This window comes from Neomonachus schauinslandi, chromosome 6 (assembly GCF_002201575.2).
Source record: "Neomonachus schauinslandi chromosome 6, ASM220157v2, whole genome shotgun sequence".
NCBI classification, from domain to species: domain Eukaryota; kingdom Metazoa; phylum Chordata; class Mammalia; order Carnivora; family Phocidae; genus Neomonachus; species Neomonachus schauinslandi.
The window spans coordinates 120,009,803-120,029,427 of record NC_058408.1 but is presented as its reverse complement, the minus strand read 5'-3'; the positions used below and the strand labels follow the sequence as shown (position 1 = coordinate 120,029,427).

At 37.3% G+C, this 19,625-nt stretch overlaps 1 protein-coding gene across 3 annotated transcripts in view; it reads left to right on the top strand.

Moving 5' to 3' along the window:
- Positions 1 to 19,625, top strand: part of CPEB3 (cytoplasmic polyadenylation element binding protein 3) — a 150,860-nt gene that overhangs the window by 38,273 nt on the left and 92,962 nt on the right. For 2 of the 3 annotated variants that reach the window (XM_021699787.1, XM_021699786.1), the window contains exons 2-3: positions 360 to 519; positions 11,172 to 11,228. In XM_021699787.1, coding sequence (XP_021555462.1) covers positions 360 to 519; positions 11,172 to 11,228 — 217 coding nt within the window. Of the gene's footprint in view, positions 1 to 359; positions 520 to 11,171; positions 11,233 to 19,625 lie in introns of all 3 variants that reach the window. The other variant, XM_044916548.1, reaches the window with a different exon arrangement.

Genomic DNA, 19,625 nt, shown 5'->3' with positions numbered 1-19,625 from the left:
TCTTGATAAAAAATTCTCTGTTCATTTGAATAGAATGTTTATTTGATGGTGGAGGCTGGGGTGAAGGGCTCAGGGCAAAGTCAGTTGACTTGACTCTTTCCTTTGAATTTACTTTCTTAAGTTCTTTTGAGAGAAAGTCTGAAGTAGTGGGACATATACATTAAAGAATATTGGGGAAAAGGATGCAATTAATTGTCGAAATTTGTATTAAGCTTAATGTTGCCAAATCATTATTCTTATGAAAAGAATGTGTGTTATTAGAACTATCTGGAACTTTGTCATCAATCCATGGCAAGAAGCAAATGATACAGTATTAATTTTATGAAGTAATTTTATGTATTGTTCTGTTTTTATTTTAGGACCGGAGTAGGCCCTATGACACTTTTAACTTGCATTCGTTGGAGAACTCCTTAATGGATATGATAAGGACTGATCATGAGCCTCTGAAAGGTAAACACTACCCTCCCAGTGGCCCACCAATGAGTTTCGCTGATATAATGTGGAGGAATCATTTTGCAGGTTAGGAATATTCATATGTCCATTCCTTGCTTGGTGTTTTAAACAAAAATCAGCTTTTTAATAATTGTGATTTTTTTCATTTTTTTTTTTTCCGTTTGTTTTTGTTTGCTTCTGTAAAGCATTGTGGAATGTATTTAAAGTTGATTTTTTTTTAACCTAGGTTCAGCTAAGGATTCCAAATGCACCAAGCCCAGAAAACTTGACTTCTGGTCTCATGCTACCCAACACATGCTTCCGCCAGACATTATGATTAAAGCAATCAACCTTAATTATTGTAGGTAGCTGAACCCGGATAATTCATTTAAGTTAAAGTATACTGCAAAGAAATGCGAGATTTAGTAAACCAGTCTCCAAAGACTACTTCAGAAAACTTCATAGAAAAGAGTTCCATTTTATTAAAATATAATCACTTTCCTTGTATAAGAAGTATCACTACACAGACTTAAGAGCAGCCAGTGATTCTTCGCATTCTCTAAGGCTAAAACAGAAAGAAAATGTCTTAAAGTGTGTAAATGTTTTGGGTTAAATATAAGGCAGAAAGTCCCAAGGTCAGCAGTATTAGGACTCCTATTTTTAGAGCCCGTGTAAATTCAGGTTAGTGGTTGATGTTACATTCCTAATTACAGATAGTTCTTTTTATGTGTTATAGGACTTTCAGGGACCCTGTGTATTTTAAAATACCATAGTGGAAATATCCACTTAGGTTTAGAGCCTAAATATCTGAAAACTGAAGAGTTGGCCACAAGGTGCCCATCTTGTTTGAGCCCTTATGTTCTCTGGAGCTGTGAGGAATTTGCTCCCCTCTGGTTCTCTCCAGGCTTTTATATAGGGTGTGACTGACTATGAACACCTGATAGTCATTTCCTCAAGCCACCTCAGAAATCCATTTCCTCATTTTCTTGTTACACTCATGATTTTCTGTGCTTTCCTCAATTTCCAGGGAAAAGAAAGTAGTTAACTAGCTATGAAGAAAATAAAGGATTTGAAAAAAGCTATATTTTAAGGCCGTCAGAAGTAGAAAAAAAAAATATCTCATTTATTTATTCATTGTTATATTTAGTCACTGTTACCACGTTTTTGCTCAGTTGAAAGATTAGGTACATGGTAATTTAGAGCATATTTCACTTAGAAGTGAGAATGGTGTTAAAAAAAAAACAATGATATTCACAGACTGTTTTGTGTTTTTAGTATCTTCTAAGGCTGCATTTGTCTTCCTTTTCTACCACAAACAGCTATAAGCCTCTCCTCATTATTCTAAAATATTCAGCCCTTGTTCTTTATGCATACCTGTTTTATCTTAGTCTGTATTCTTCTAGCAATAAAAGATTATGAAAGGATCTTACATTATAGTCTATAAATAATTTTCCAGAATTTTATGGATTTCCAGAATTTTGTGGCAAAGTGTAAAGAGGGTACTTCACTATGGGGTAAATACCTTATTCCATTTTTAGTGGCCCCTTTTTTAATGCATGTCCAACTACCTCTGCATATATTTCTCTGCTACACTTGTAAATGTGAGGTTTCATCTGTAAAAGTCTTTTGCACTGTACTTATAATATGTCCTAATAAGTTGGAAGGCGCATAATATGTACTTTTTTACGGCCTTAATATGCTTGCAACTTCTCTGTTCATCATACCACCCACCTTGATTTCCTATGAATGGACTGCTTCCCATGGTCAATTACATCACCATGTCATTGTCCTCTGGGTAGAGTGTTGGAGCTTCCTGTCCCTTTTCCAGCTGGGAGACTTTTAGATCTGGCTTATGGCACCATGTATTTGATCCTTATTACTTCTAATAACATAATTATGATGCTGGCATTTTAAAGGAAATATTTTAAGTAATTTTTGACTTTAAAAGTGGAGAAAATATAATAACAAAAATGTAACTGAAAAAAATAAATGTGATAATGTATCCTTATTTTTGTATATTTTATATAATAAACATTATCATTGTTTTTATCTGATCTTTATAATTTATTAATAGGCCTTAGCTTTGGACTGTTAGATTGTTTCCAGCTTTTTCTCCATAATAGGTGATGCTGCCATGGATAAGTTCTTGCACATAGCTTTTCCTTAAGGTAAATTCATAGAGAAAATCTCTGGGTCAAAAGATGTAGACATCTAGGTGAATAGAGCTTAAGAGAAAGGTGGTAGGCTAGGGGACGTACCATGTGGCTTCCCTATGAGTCTGTCCAAAAACACTTCCTTCTACTCCAACCTGTTTTTCCTCCTACTTTTAATATCTTCTTCTCCCACTTGACTATGGGAACACTTTTCTGAGTGTTTCAAAACTCAAGTTACAGAATCATAGGTTTTTTGTATGCTTGTTTTGTTTTTTTCTTCCTGGAGCTTGATTTTCTTTAGAAAAAAAAAAAAAACAACTTTCTTACTCAGTGTGGGAATTTCAAATAGTACGTTACAAAAACAAAAAGGAAAGTGAGAAAACAATCTGAGACTTACTACCTAGAGATAGCAAAGATTATTATTTTTATTAACATCTTTCCAGGCATTTTTATATTCTCTTAGCAGGAGATTAAATTTCAACTCACCCTGACTTTGCAGTCATTCAAACCTGGGTTTGAATCCTGGTTCTGCCTCTAGTTGACTGTTGATCTAGAGAAGTCAGTTAGCCTCTTCAAAGCCTTAGTTTCCTCATCATTGAAATTAAGCACCCACTTCATGGAGTGGCTGCAAAGGTCAGATAAAGTTCCTGAGGTGAGAAACTGCTCCGATGTTGTTTATTTAGTTAGTTAGTTTTGACTGGCAGTGGCAGTGGTATGCTACTGCCTGGCCTGGGTAATAAATTAAACCTTATATTCCTACAATATTTACTTCCTTCTAGCTAGACTGTAGCTAAATGTCAAAGGCTTTCAAATGCAAGTTGTCAAAATTTTGTATTTGCCATAGATAAGTAGTGATTATTGAAGGATAAACATTTTGTCATTATAAAAAATCACCTGAAGGAGAAAGGAAAATAATCCTAAGTTATGTTGGCTTTCCAAAATTGTGTATCTAAATCATGTAAAGAAAACATAACAGGATATCACATTCATTAAAAATAAAGTACTTCGTGATGTATTTAAAATGAACCTGACGAAATATGTTCACAGCAATATTTCATCTTAGAAATGTATGCAATGAGGGGCACCTGGGTGGTTCAGTTGGTTAAGTGTCCGATTCTTGGTTTCAACTCAGGTCATGATCTCATGGTCGTGGGATCGAGCCCCACATCTGGCTCTGAGCTCAGCGTGGAGTCTGCTTCAGATTCTCTCTCCCTCTCACTCCCACTCACTCTCTCTCTCTCTCAAATAAATAAAATCTAAAAAAAAAAAAAGTATGCAATGAGAAATCCCTTTATTCAACTGTTTTCTTGAATCAAGGGGAAAAAACGCTTAGTGGGAGAAGTGACAGAATAGGAAGTTCAGAAAGTAATAAGACTTCTGTTTTAGTAAAGACCTTTTTTTTTTTTTTTTAAGATTTTATTTATTTATTTGACAGTGAGACAGCAAGAGAGGGAACACAAGTGGGGAGCGGGAGAGGGAGAAGCAGGCTTCCCGCCGAGCAGGGAGCCCGATGCGGGCCTCGATCCCAGGACCCTGGAACCATGACCTGAGCCGAAGGCAGCCGCTTAATGACTGAGCCACCCAGGCGCCCCAGAACTTTATTTTTTTAGAGATTTTATTTGTTAGAGAAGGAGCAGAGGGGAGGAGCAGAGGGAGAAAGAGAGAGAGAAGCAGACTCCCTGCTGAGGAGGGAGCCTGATGTGGGTCTCCATCCCAGGACCTGGAGATCACGCATGACCTGAGCCGAAGGCAGCCACTTAACCGACCGAGCCACCCAGGTTCCTTTAGTAAAGAACTGTAACAGTTTTTCAATCACATTTATACTTATGCTCAGTAAAACCAAGTCAGCCTTGAAGATGTTTGTAGGAAATATTAGAAGGTGTCTACCTCCTTCCCCATGATAAAAATGTCAAGTAATGTAGAGGAAAAGTTGAATTGAGCTTTCTTCACAGCACCTGAGGAATGTGTTTAGTAGTGTTGATCAGATCACAGCACCCTTATTTAAATAAAAATTAGACTAATTTTTTTTTGGCTTCTTAAAGATAATCAAACTACAGTTTTTGGTTTTAACAGAGTAACATATTAATAATTATCCATTGTCGGGGCGCCTGGGTGGCTCAGTCGTTAAGCGTCTGCCTTCGGCTCAGGTCATGATCCCAGGGTCCTGGGATCGAGCCCCGCATCGGGCTCCCTGCTCCGCGGGGAGCCTGCTTCTCCCTCTCCCACTCCCCCTGCTTGTGTTCTCTCTCTCGCTGTGTCTCTCTCTCTGTCAAAATAAATAAATAAAATCTTTAAAAAATAAAAATAATTATCCATTGTCTCTTACCATATTATGTATGACTTTTCCTATTGTTTATTTGAGAGATTGCCTCCAAGAAATGAGAAAGATGGTTTTGAGAAGGGTGATCGACTAAGGAAAACTGTCCTTGCTTTTCTAAGTGCAGAAGTCCTTGGGGTGGTAGAGATATGAGTGAGGCCTGGGAGAGAAGAATTGTCCTCTGCCCTCTTTTCAGGTGGGCTGAAGGGAAGGAAGTCCACAACTTTGCTTATAACTATGACGATTAAAGGGATTTCTGGCATTGGGAGAGGTAGGATTAAAGATCAGGAAAAAGCGGGCCCCTGGGTGGCTCAGTCCGTTAAGCGTCTGCCTTCAGCTCAGATCATGATCTCAGGGTCTTGGGATCAAGCCCTTTATCGGACTCCCTGCTCAGCGGGAAGTCTGCTTCTCCCTCTCCCTCTGCCCCTCCCCCCCTACTCATGCTTTCTCTCTCAAATAAATAAATAAAATCTTTAAAAAAAATTGCTGTAAAGACAGGGAAAAAGTTCATCTCTGTACCCTTCTTATAGGTGTTCCCCAGCTTGCTACTAATGATGAAAGTTTACCTAGCCACTGGGGAACCCCTATGAAAACCCAGGGTCATTAGGTTTGATTAATCATAGGCTCCCTTAGGATTAACATTCAAAAAGTACAAAGTGATGAAAGGAGGAATAATAGGGAAATACCAACTACAGAGTGTTGGGCAGTGTAGGTGACATTGTGAAGCAAGGTCCATCCCCTGGTTGGGGTAGCACAGTATAGCAGATATCTTGGCAGAGTCCCCTTTCCGTCATCCCATGTAGTCTCCCTCTTACAACAGAAGGGTAGACCTGGCTGACTACTTGGGGGTAGTACCTGATGAAACATTTCTATATATTTGAATTTTCTCTTTCCTCACTATTCATGGAACTGAAATTTGAAAAATGAAAAGAGCAGGTGTCAGTTGAGAACTGATATTGAAAGGTTTGCTTTTCAAATGTGTACTGAATCTGGGAAAAAAAATAGCTATCTTCTGATAATAGTGCTTTAAAACATTTAAATTGACAGAAACTTGGAAGAAATAAATACCACCCTTTTGGTATTATGGAAGCATTTTTCTTTGTGCATCATAATTTAAATTTAGTATTGTATAGCCTTTCACAAAATTGGCCCCTTTTGTGGAATGTCAGGGTTCCCTTGTTTCAGAAAAAGTGCATCTTCATTACATTTAGTTTGTTCCAGAAAAATATGCTATCTCTTTACTTACTTGCATTGTTGCTCCAGTTCTGTTTTTGTGCTACCTTTGGCCCATAGCAGTTTGTCTTGTGTACAAGTTAGCAGAGTCCACAAATTGTTTGGGGCACAGGTTCTGAGTTAGCAAGAGGTGATCGTTCTGTTTCTATACAAGAGGAGGACAGTAAATACAAGTTGAGTGATTTTTTTAAAAATAAATATCTCCCATTAATTTACCCAGTGGTCCTTTCTATATAGCAGTGTAATCACCTGAGAGTTTTATTTATTTATTTTAAGATTTATTTATTCATTTTAGAGAGCGTGAGCAGGGGGAGGGGCAAAAGGAGAGGGAGAGAGAATCCTCAAGCAGAGCCCCTGCTGAGTGCAGAGCCCGACACACCTGCCACCCCAGGACCCTGAGAGCATGACCAGAGCCAAAATCAAGAGTTGGATGCTTAACCCACTGAGCCACCCAAGCGCCCCTATCTGAGAGTTTTAAACAAATGATTTAACTATTTTAGAGTATAGCCTGAAATGAGGAAACATAGGAACAAAGGATTGATAGCATGCCAAAAATTATCCACTACTGGTATGAAAAGAAACTAGAATTTGACCTCAGGTCTAAGCTCATAGCTTTTGCTTCTTGGTTCTTTGGAACATATTTAGAATACTTTAGTGCCAAAATTTTATCATTTTTCCTTAAAAGGACTTTAAAACACCATTTTACTGTATTCTTACATAATATAGTATTTCATCTTGTGGATACTTTTTCTGAAGGAATGTATCTTCAATTTTATAGAGAAAATTGGTGGAAAATACAACCCAGCAGAAAATGCATTTTTCTTATAACCTTTTCTAGAATACAGCACTTACATTCTATTACGTGAAGGTCTGTGAAGGACTTCACTTTTTTAGAGCAAATAGGGATGATTAGAGGAAGATACAGCAGTTATTCCCTATCTCGTAACATATTGCAGAAGTGAAGAGGTGACTTTCATAATTACGGATTCATAAAATTTCCAGGTTTTATTTTGGACATATAAAAATATAGGTTGGTTGGACCCTGAAACTTTGAACAACAATAGAGGTCATTTTTTTTTATAACTAGCCTCTTAAATATGAATGTGACTTGAGCTTATGAGACTGTGATTTTCACAGTCTGGATAAACATACATAACCCAGCTTCTCCCTCCATCCCCTCACCCCCATTTATCAGGCCCTGTGCAGTGGGGAAAGTGGGACAGTCTCAGATTTCCACAGCATCATTTAACTCTGTAAAACCAAGTATGCCTTTCAGTTTTCGAAACCTTATATTTTATACCACACTTAAAAGATAGCTGGCTGACAAGAACAATTTAAAAATAGCAGACCATGGACAGGTGACAAAATGTCACGCTGGCAGCACCAGACTGCATTAACAAAAATCACCAGATGTCACACACTTGATTCTATTTTCACAGCTGATTAGGCAGCAGCAGTATTTGGTGGACAAAAGGAAGAAAAAAGAAATGGCCTCATCTGAATTTGGAATCCGTTTTTCTTTTGCTGTTATATATTTTCTCCTTCAAAATCTCATAATAACTATAAAATTTAAGATGCAAAATATATTAAGAAAAAACATAAAATAATTCTACTTTTAGAAAGGAATCTTTACACATAAACACTCCTTAAACTGGAAGAATATAAATCAAAATGTTAACAGAGCTTGTCTTTAATTGGTGATCTTATTTTTTGCATTTTTTTTGTATCATCTAATCTTTCTCCGATGAAAATATATTGCATTTTGTAATCTAAACATTAATTTTTGAAGAGGTAAAGAAAGTAGCTTAAAGAAGCCATAAGTGTGGTTTTACTAGAAAGAATTTGCATTTAGTTGGGAAACAGATTGTATTTAAATAATTGGTTCTGATGGGTCTGGCATGACACAGAGTCTCTTATAAAATCTTTTGTGGATGATGTTGATCCAGATAGCCACTGAAGTCAGAAAGACTAACAGAATCAGGGAGGATACCAGGAAAGGCAAAAAGTTTTCTGCTTTTCAGCAAATCCTGATGCCTTCATCTACAAAACGTTGCCTAAGGCTCTTTTTTTTTTGCTGCATCTTTAGAAAGATTGAATTGGAAGTCATCAGTGTGGGCTAGGAGACGATAATCAGAAAACTACTGAGCTTCCTCTCAGTTTCATCTTTTCAAGCTGAAAACTCCTAAGACCTGGAAAGAGCCCAAAAAGGACCCAGCTTCTGGAGGACTGCAGAGAGTGATACCCTTTAAGTGTGGGAACAGCAGTGCTTCCAGAAACATATAAAAACTATTATTTGATGTAGCGATTTTAAAACCACATAATTCTTTACCATAAACGATTGTAGCACGGTAAATAAAAGAAGTTTAATGAAGATCAACTAAATTTGGGCTTGCTTGGTTTTTGTTTTTGTTTTAGAGGGGGCAGGAAGGGCAGAGGGAGAGGGAGAGAGAGAATCCTAAGCAGGCTCCATGCTGAGCCCAGAGCCAGATGCCAGATGCGGGCCTCAGTCTTACGACTCTGAGATCAGGACCTGAGCCAAAATCAGGAGTCAGATGCCCAACCCACTGAGCCACCCAGGTGCCCCAAGGCTTGTTTAGTTTTCTTGATAACCCTTTATTATTTTAGGCGACACTCCTGGCTTTTTAGAAACCACACCCACGTCTGAATATTCCTTGGTCAGAGATTGAAGAGACCATCTCTATATGCCATTTCCTTAAGTTCTGCCGGGCAGTGATTTTGAACTCTTGTTGGGTTTTTAGGCATCCTTTCCAGTGACTATTTACTGTTAAATTTGGATATCTCAGAATACAATGAGTAAATCACATCTAGTTTTTATGGATATTAGTATTTGGTGGTAATGAATCCAAAATAAGGTCTTGATTATCTGAAAATAATAGAATATTCATACAGCTAACTAAAACCACAATGTAAATTCTCCCTACTGAGCCACAAGCCTTATTCTCAGGACAAATTTTCCTATTACAGGTTTTGATCAAGGTGGTGGTAGGAGGTAGCACTCGTTGCATATGGGGTAGACCATAATCTTTAGAGACTCTGAAATGACTTAGGAGATGGAAAAACATAAGACACAGAGTAATTACATATATAGATACTGTTAAATGTGTCTTTAAACAATGGGTAGTTTCTGAAACTCCTCACAATTAGCCTCTAGTAAGTATGAAAAGATCTATGAAATCAATAAAAAATAAAACAGGCAATTCTATTATTTAAAAAATGGCTCTTTACTAATAGGATGATTTTAAATATATTCTAAAAAATAATTTTACTGTAATATAAATGCTAGCAAAATAGTTTCCATAAAATTAGAGCTAGATGTATATAATATCTTTCTCCTAATAAGTTTAAAATAATAAAAACTAAAAATAATTTTTATTGACAGTCCTATAATGCTTCGTGGTAAAATTAGAATTATCTCCTTAGAATCCATCAATTGTTGATGATTTTTCCATTCTTAATTTCTCTCTCTCTCTTTCTCATATACACACATACACACACACATCCAACAGTACAAACAACATTACACTTATGAGGGTTTTTTTTCCCTTATCCCTTAATATGAGATGACCTTTCAATAATTACTGTGACCTCAGGGTTTTTAAGAGATTAGGATGGCTTTGTCTAGGCAAAAAATTGATTTGGCTGAGAATTCATTATTCCTTTTTATTTGAAGCAAATGCTCTGTTTTGGCCACTGTGATTCTTCTCTTTTGGGCCAGAAGAGCTCGATAATGCTGTTTGCCTCCAGTACCCCACAACAGAGATTAATACCAAATGATGACTGACCTTTTGCAATTATTTATAACACTGTATTTGTTAAAGTCAATCACTTCCACATCTCCAGCATTCTCTGTATCATCCCCCCATACTGTTGACATGTATTTAAACAGTAGTAATGACATAAAATTGACATTTTTCTGAGAATTTCATGATAACCTTTGATCTAATTGGACATGAAGACCTTTGCAGAACCAAGGTCATATGTATATTAGCTTTACACAAAAAGCACTGTATCAACAATTACTTTGTTGAAGAGCTTGGTCAAGAAAACCTAAATTCATTTTTTTCCATATAAGGCTCTCTGTTTCATTATTCTTTTAATATATCTACCTCCTTTTCCCAAATAATTCATGAAAAACATACCAACTGCGTGCATCTTCCACTCTTAACCCTGGAGGCTATTCGTTAAAACATCTGTTTCAGACTTACCATCTTACAGACCAGAGGTTGGCAAACTTTTGTCTGTAAAGGGCCAGAGAAAAAATATTTTAGGCCTGTGGTTCATATGGTCTCTGTCACATATTATTCTTTGTTTTTTAGTTTTTATTTTTACAACCCTTTAAAAATGTAAAAATGATCCTTAGCTCAGAGGTGTACAAAAACAGGCAGCCAGTCAGTGTGGGCAGACGTTTGAAACCTGTTACTATAAGAATGAAGGTCTGGGGGTAAGCATTATGCCCAAGGTCATAAAACTAGTTAGTGGTAGGGAAAGGATAAGAACCCTAGATTTTTAGGCGGGTCGTTTTTCCCCACTATACCTATTGTATAAATGTTACCATCTTTCTTCTGGTTGCCATTCTGATAATTATGTTGCATTTTAGAGCCACTGTGAAACATTTATCTTTTATTTCCTCTAAGCTTCAAGTTTATATTCATTATTTTGCTGCTTGAATTTGAAGGGCAGTATGAATGGTTGTTTAAATAAAATGCTTAATCCAATTAGCATGTTTAAATCGGAATGCGAGAGATGCTTTAAAATTTCAGTATAAGGGAAGCTTCTTTTTCATTTTGTTTTATTTGTTATTGAGATTTTGGCTTTGTTTTTAAGATTTTTTTCATTTGTATGTTTTATGACTTGATTTAAAAACTGTTGTAACTGCTATGGCCTTGTTATAGATTATAGCATTGTTGTGGATTAATCTGTTTTAGCTTTTTATAATGTTTATCTTTTACAATGTATTTGAATTATATTAAGCATTCTTTTCTTTGTGCTTAAAATAAAATTATTTTATTTTTTAGGACGCATGGGAATAAATTTCCATCATCCAGGAACAGATAATATTATGGCACTTAACAGTAAGTCTTCATATGAAATATTCTATAAAATTAGCAGTCAAGGCTACAGCATGTAATTTTCACTTTCTTAATTGTTCATTACATTTCAACCTTCCACTTAGAGCGGGATAGACCATTATTCTATCTCTGTGGTTCTCGAAGTGGGGTCCCTGGACCAGCAGCATCAGCATCATTTGGGAACTTAGTAAAAATGCAAAATCTCAGGCCCCGCTACAGACGGGCTGCATCAAAAACTTTAACGATGGGGCTGAGAAATCTGGGTATTAACAAATTCTATAGGTGATGCTGATGCAGGCTAAAAGTTGAGAACTGCTACTCTGTACTAGGGGTTGACAAACTACAGCCCTTTGAGCCAAATCTGGCCCATTGGCTGGTTTAAAGTTTTACTGAAACACAGCTACGCCCATTCATTTATTTTTTGTGCCACAAAGCTAGCTATTTTTGTGCCGCAGTGGCAGAGCCCAAAAAGCCTGAACTATTTACTATCTGGCCCTTTACAGAGAAGTTTGCAGACCCCTGCTGCATACCATTGGGGTGGGGCAAGGAAGGAGGAGAGGAAGAAAGGAGACAGGTGAAGGGAGAGAGAGGGAGTAAGGTAGAGAATGTGAATGAATAGATCAATTTATTTATATATAACTCAGACTTTACTCATTTTGGTAGATAGCCAACAAGTGCTTCTAACTGGACATCAGGGGTCTCCCATTAGTGGAATTTGTGTGGTATAAGTGGTCAGCAGCTGTGCAGGTTAGAAATGGTTTTGTCAGTGTAATTGTTGGATTGAGTTCTGGAACATTAAAACCTAATTAACCAGAAAGTCATTGTATTAGTTAATACTGGAAGAAATGTCTGGCTGGCATCAGTTCTTCTTCCTAGTGTCTGTGGACCAAGTAGCTTTGCAAAACAGTCTCTAAATAGAAATTGTCAGTTATCAGAAGGACCATAAAAGCCATTGAATCTCTCAGGACTTAGGTTTTTTTCCTCTGTTAAATGAGTGACAACAAATTGTTCCCTGTCATCCTCCCAGATGTACAAACTGACCGTGGATACACAGGGGGGACATACTGGGTAAATCTAGGGATGTGTACAATATTACTCCTTTCCTTCCTACCACTGGAGTTCCTTAGGGCAGATTTTATCTAAGTTATCTCTAAAATACGTATTCCGCATTTCTTTTGGTTCTGACATGTAGCCTACCTTGCAGCGGCCACTGCTGAGAACCACTTGCAGAACTTGATGATGCAGGTCCTAATCCACTGCATGCGTATTTTGTTCTAAATAGCTAGTAGTATTCCCTCTTTTGGAGGGTCTTGGAAACTGTAAAAATTCCAGACTATCCACCTCTATTTTCTAATTTCTAAAAGAAGGGTCACTTTACTTTTAGATTATGGTACCTCTATTTTTTTTCCCTAGAATCAGGCACATTGGGGTGAGGATTAATAAACATGCTTAACTTGCTGAGCCTCAGCAGTTTTGTGAAACTTTGTGGAAACACTTCAGTGAGGTGATGGGATCTAGAGTTGAATGTAAATGGAAAAAACAGTATGGTAGTATGTCTGTCTGAAAGGATGAGTGTGTATTTTAGAAAAGACCTGATTTGCTGTGGTATGAGTCCTCTTTTGCAAGAGGGAGAGGATATAATTTACCATTGTTCTGTGTATAAAATGAAGCTAAAAGACACTTTTCTTTTTAAAAGGTTTTGATTCTCTTTGATTTGATTCTCTTTAATTCTCTGCTTTTAAATAAGATTTTGTTTATGTTCTTTCCAGTTTGTGCATGATGCTTAAATTCCCCTTTTAGCTTCTAAATTTCCTCATCTGTAAGAGAAGGGGACTGAATTAGGTCATCTTTAATGATTGTTTTCAGAATGAAGATTCTGAGTCTGTAATATATTTTTATTTTCTTATTTTTACCTTCTACTTTTACTATTTTTTTAAGTATGCTCTACGCCCACCCAGTGTGGGGCTTGAACTCCCGACCCTGAGATCAAGAGTTACATGCCCTACCGATTAAGCCAGCCAGGCGCCCCATGTAATATTTTCTTAAATTACCAAAAGGGTCATTTTGCCAATATCTATATCAAATGTTGATGAGTTATGCATATTTACTACATTATGGCAAATATGAGAGTATATCTATCTTCAAATGAGTCTGGGTGCTGCCCTGTAGGCTCCTCAAAGTAGACCATAAAAACAACCAGAATTTGACATTTGCTCTCTTTCAAAGTTGACGCCAACTTGAAATGATCAGAATAAACAAAATATCCTCCTTGGTAGATCCTTGTGAGACCTACAGATTTTGACAGACTTGCTGTGATAAAGCTTTTCTTCCCTTTTGTGTGGTTGAGCCTAACTCATCCGGTGACTTACATATGTGACACATGCACAAGCACATCTGGGTATTGTCTTTCCTTTTATATCTACCATTTGTCGGCCCAACAGTTATTGTCCTGTGACTTGTCTGTCCTTCCTTCCCCTCAGCGTTCATATAGACATAACTGAAATCACTGAAACTTTATTGGTGCTTATTGAAAGGGACAGGGTTGAATTGTATTTTCAGACAAGAAGGGACTGGCTGAGAAAATTAAAGACAATTGAATCAAGCTTAAATTTAAAAAAAAAGAAATGTCAGTTATAGTTCCTTCTTTGTTACCCTTTCTTACTTTATTTTTTCCTCTTTTTTGCTTTACAAAATCTGTGCTTCCTAATTCTGTACATAATGCTGCCATTCATTGTGTCTTCAAAAAACTTCCAACCTTATTTTATTTCCTTGACCTTACCAAACCGAAATCTCTTCTGAAGACACCATGTTCTAACCTCTCCTGACTTGAGGGGAATGACAGAGGTGCCATGGTGAGAATTCTCACTTCTCAGTGCTACTTCCCAGCTTTGAGTGGGCCAGTTTCCCATGTTTTGGTGTTCTTAGAGCATGTCTTCCAGTTATACTTTCCTCTGAGAATCACTGCCCCTGATGTCATCAAGAAGACAGAAAATGGGAGTGGAGGATAGGATACTAACTTTAGAAAATGGTAACCCTATAGACATGTAGGGTATGGAAGAACTAGCAAGATTTGTGTGAAACCAAAGAATCTACTGATTTTTCCTATTCAAGACCATGAATCTAGTAAGAATTAGCAGGCCCGCCTTTGGGGAGGAAACTAAGAGACACATCTAAATTGTGGCTTTTCCCCAAAATATTAGGTCCTTAAGCATTGTAGAGTATGGAAGGGACGATTGGGGGAAGAAATTCTGATCCATCAGTGAGACCTGCCACTTGTCTGGTATTTCCAAAATAAAATTAGTTCTGAAGCAATATGTCCCTTCCATTTAAACTGGTAATATATTTTTTCTTAACTTTGTAATAATTCTGTCCTTTCATCTCTTCGCATTTACATCAAAAACACTAGAAGTTTGCATAATGTATTTTTATTTTTCCTGCTGGAGGAGGAAGGAGGCTACTGAAAATGCTTCCAGCTATATATGTAGTAGTTCTATCAGTCAGATTTTTTCTAACACCAGCAGTACCTTTTGGTTTTGTTTTGTTAAACTCTTAGGTATGGAGTTGAGTTTAGCAGTTGTGGCCTTGTATAGGATTGATACCTGATTTTGGTGATTTTTCCTCTATTATGATGATCCTCTGAAAAGGATATTGGTACCTCCATGATTAGTCAGGTGAACCAAATTTATGGTCAAATTAGTGTTCAAAACCAAAATGCCTGGTCTGGTAATTTACTCTAAGAGATAATCACTGCCAAGTGTATCTACTTTATGTTTCTTGACTGGTCAGCTCTTCTTTTTCCAAGTAGAGATTGGGCTTGGAAAACCAGTTTAATATCAGAAAGTTCCTTGGTGAGTATGAAATTGGATACAGGGAGAAGTGTTGTTGAAGGGGTGGATCATTCAGCTTCAAGAAAGCATCCTCCAAGCAGGCTGGAAGGCATGCAGAACCTGAGGATGGAGCAGTAAATTAGCATAGCCAAGAAAAGCAGTTCTGCTTCTGTGCCTCACAAGCCATATGACCTTAGGGCCACATTCTTCACTCCTCTGCCTCTGGTTTCTTCCCTGGAAAATGGAGATAGTGACCACTGAAGTGGCCATATATAAATCTTGTAAAGCTTAGCATAGTGCCTGACTAGGAGATAATGCTCTGGTGAGCTGTTGTTGTGATTGCTTGCATCAGCTTTATTGCTGCCTTTTAAAGATTTTTTTTTTCCTTGTGTGTGACTTCCCAAACATGAGTCTATATTATATTGGTTGTTTTTAAATAGAGGTTTTCCTGATGTGATTTAAGGCAGCACACCTACGAGTTGCTCATAAGCTACAATGACTGTACCAGGGTACAATGCCACTTCTTTTTTTATGAATCTTTTTTTCAGTATGAAATGCCTTCTGCCTCTGTCCCCTGACTTTGGGACATGCACCTTCTTTGCGGCCTAGAGTTGCTCCATCTCTAGTGACGTTTGGCACCTTAAAGGTGCCATACTGTAATTTTTGTAATGTAAAATGGCGTAGTCGTTTTAGGCTACATTTTGGCAGTTTCTTAAAAAGTTAAACATATACACACGCAAAGTTAAACATACACCTACCATATGATGCAGCAGTTCTGCTCCTAGGAATTTACTTAAGAGCAAAAATGAAAATGTATGTCCATATAAAGGTTGTATGCACATGTTCAAAGCAGCATTATTCATGATTGCCAAAATTATAAATAATCCATATGTTTCTCAATTGGAGAATGGATAAACAAATTGTGGTACATTGATATAATGGAATACTTCCAGCAATAGAAGGAAGTGAACTATTGATACATGTAACAACATGAATGACTCAAAATAATTATGCTGAGTTGAAAAGCTGGACAAAGAGTATGTACTAGGTGATTCCATTAATATAAAATTCTAGAAAATGTAAACTAATATAGAGTGACAAAAATATGACAGCTTCAAGGATATTTTGAAGTAATATTGTCTCCCTTTTTTCAGAGGACCTATGTAAGGGCTTAGATCTTGGAGGAGTCATGTGATCAGGATGGCAACTAGCTGAGCAAGTCTCTGAATCTCCTAAGTCTCTCCTTGTTTAAGAACCTGTAAGAGCACAGTTAGGATACTCTACCTCATTCTTTTGTGAGATTTAGATGAGGTTAGGTACATGTACAAATAAGGTATCACTACTGCTATGTTTGGAAAGTAGGGGGCATAGTCTTATTCAGAGAAGATATGCCAGAGAATGATTTTTTTTTTAGACAATAGTTTTGTAATGTAACAGTGTTTCAATTTTATTTAAATTAAAAGCTTTCTTGGCATTTGTTTTCTGATCTCTTTCAGTTTGTAACTAGAGTCTAAGTTACAAGAGGTGAAGATTTAAATTTTTAATATCTTAAACCACAAAGACATTCACCTGCTTGAGAAACTCTGAGGTCATTGATTGTTAAACAACTTATGCAAAGCTGATGCACCAGGAAACTTGGAGCTTTAGTTTATGCTGTCTTCCACTTTTTTCCTCTTGAAAATATTTTGGAAGATTTTGCTTATATTTCTGTTTGAACTATGGGCTGCTAGAGCATTTGTTGAATCAAAAGAGGAAATGTGAAAGGGTTTTTCTCTGAACTTTCAAGTTGGGCAGAGACTCCTGTGTGGTTGCAGGGCTTCCTTTTCCTCCTCCCTTTCTTTCTGTGCGGGGAGTAAGCTCCTTGGGGAAAGGCTCAGCTGAGAGGAAGTGGCCGAGAGGGAGCTGAACACATGATGCTTTTATGCCAGAATGGGAAGAGAGCCAGGTTTGCTAGAATCCCAAATGGAATTTTCCAAAACTTGAAGAGTACATTGTATTTCTGCTCACCATGAGTGGATGTAAGTAAATAATTTTTTAGCAGAGTAATGAGATAGTGAAGGAATTATTTTGAGATTCTCAGATTAAAGACGTCATCTCTGAGTATTTTGAACTTTTAGAGACAAGATCTAGTGCTGTTGTTTCCATATGAACAGATTTAGGAGTAAAATTAGCATACAGCTGTGGTATGAATATATTGTAAAAGATGGCTAATTTAAAAATGAAAAACAGTAACTATAGGGATATGTAATGTTCTCTAACTTTTAAGTACTCAAGTTTCAAACAATATTAAGTGGGTGCTGTATGTGAATGTCGTAGGGGACCCAAGGGCATTGCTGTTTCTGTTTTGACCTCATTTACAGATGTGGAAGCTGAGGTTCCAGAGACTATGTGAATTGGGTAGGGTGACAAGGGAGGCAGGAGCAGAACCTTTTGCCTCCAGGTTGAGGGTGATAACCTTTTCTTTAAATACTTAATTGTTAAGAATGGTGTATTATTTTTATACTAGTTTAGCACAAACACACAAATTCATTGTCTTAGGGAAAATTGTTTTTCTTTTTCTTTTTTTTTTTTTAGATTTTATTTATTTATTTGAGAGAGAGAGAATGAGAGAGAGCACATGAGAGGGGGGGAGGGTCAGAGGGAGAAGCAGACTCCCTGCCGAGCAGGGAGCCCGATGCGGGACTCGATCCCAGGACTCCAGGACCACGACCCGAGCCGAAGGCAGTCACCCAACCAACTGAGCCACCCAGGTGCCCGGGAAAATTGTTTTTCTAATGTTACTTGTCACCTTGTTTATGCTCTGAATGCTTAATAAACTTTTCCTGAAAACAGAGCAATAAACCTAGTCTACATGGTCTGACATTGAACACTGTAAATAAGTGTAGTCTGAAATATTCTTGACTTATTAATTGGATTTTGGAAGAAGTTCCTTGTGTGTGTGACTCTGTTTAAAGTGCTAGGAATTGGGTGCTTCTGACTCAGTAATAAAGATACAGGAAACTGAAAAGTTACCTACTTTACCCTGCAGGCCTCTCTGTTTGCTTTCTTCACTTGTGTAGGCTGTAGAACCTGGACTTCCCATTTATGGCACTCACCACACTTGTAATTAACTGTTTAATGTTGGTCTTTAATATGTATGCTTCAAGAGAGCTGAGACTAGCTTTTACCTCACAGCTCTTCACTGGCTTCAAGTGCAGTGCCAAACCTACTCAGTAGGTACTCGATATTGGAGACGAGAAGACAGGGAAAGATAGCTCAGAGAAACTGTGAAAAGCACAGTGTAACAGCCTTAGAGAATATCCAGTCTACCTTAGTTCCATTATAAAGATTTGTTTTAACTCTTCTTTTGGAAGATGTTAATGATATATATGGATCTAGCAATTAACAGTTTACAAAGTACTTTCTTAGACCTCTGTGCTTTTGTAATGCATATAATGGGTTGCCAGACATGGTCAAAATCCACTTTCCTGAACGCCACTTTTACCCCAGGATTCTTCTCTTATCCAAACAAAACATGGGTTATGTGATAAGAGTGATATATGAAATTGATATGCAGTTTTTAAGATAAAGCTGACAACTTCAAAGGGTATCCTAAGATTTTAATAAGTTTTCAGAATGCTCTGTGATTTGTTTCCCTCTGCTTTGGGGGCACTTGGAAAGAAAAGTTGAGAATCATGGTCATTCATTTCATCTTCATTGCAGCCTTGTTTAAAACATGGCAGTACCTTTATTTTCTGAAAAAGGTAAAGGAACTTGCTGATGTCCTACAGCCAAGGAATAGTCATCTATGGCTTAGACATAAAAGATGATTCTGCCAACCAGCCCCTTAATCTAATGTGACTTCTACTCTTTTGGATTTTCCAAAAAAAGATCACTTAGGTTTCATTTAGCTTCTTTAGTAACATTAGCTAAATAATACTTCATTGATTGTGGAGAATGAGTGCATTTCCAAAAGTGATCAGTTTTACTTTTCAGAACATAGTCTTCCTTGTCAACGGCAGGAATTTTAACCACCCTTCCACTCAGGCCTTTCGTATGTGCAGACAGGGAGTCTGAGACTTGAACAAAAACTTGGTATACAGGTGATCCCTAGGTAAAGTTAAGTAGGTGAAACTTTGCCTTCTCTGTTACCCTCTGCATACTGATACCTTTGTTATCTAACTAAAGGGGGTTTTCCCCCTAATATAAGTGGAAATAATGAAGTTTGGGGGGCCAAACAGAAATGAATGTAGATCCCGGATCCATCACTTATTTGCTTTGTGAACTTAGACAAGTTATCTCTGTTTTTTTAATTTTAAATGGAGTTATTAACCCCTTCTTTACAAACAGTAAGGTGAAGTGTGCAATGCTTCTGTTACCAGACCTGGCAAGAAATACACACCTAACAAATGCTAGGCTCTGCTTCTTCCCTATTTTCCCCCTAGTCCCCGTTTTTTCCTTTTTGAGTTAGCAGTAATTCTTTTTCTTTTCTAATTAGTCTCATAGGTAGAATTTAGTGATTCATGAGTTGCATATACTACTCAGTGCTCATTATATCACATGCTGTCCTTAATGGCCATCACCCAGTTACCTC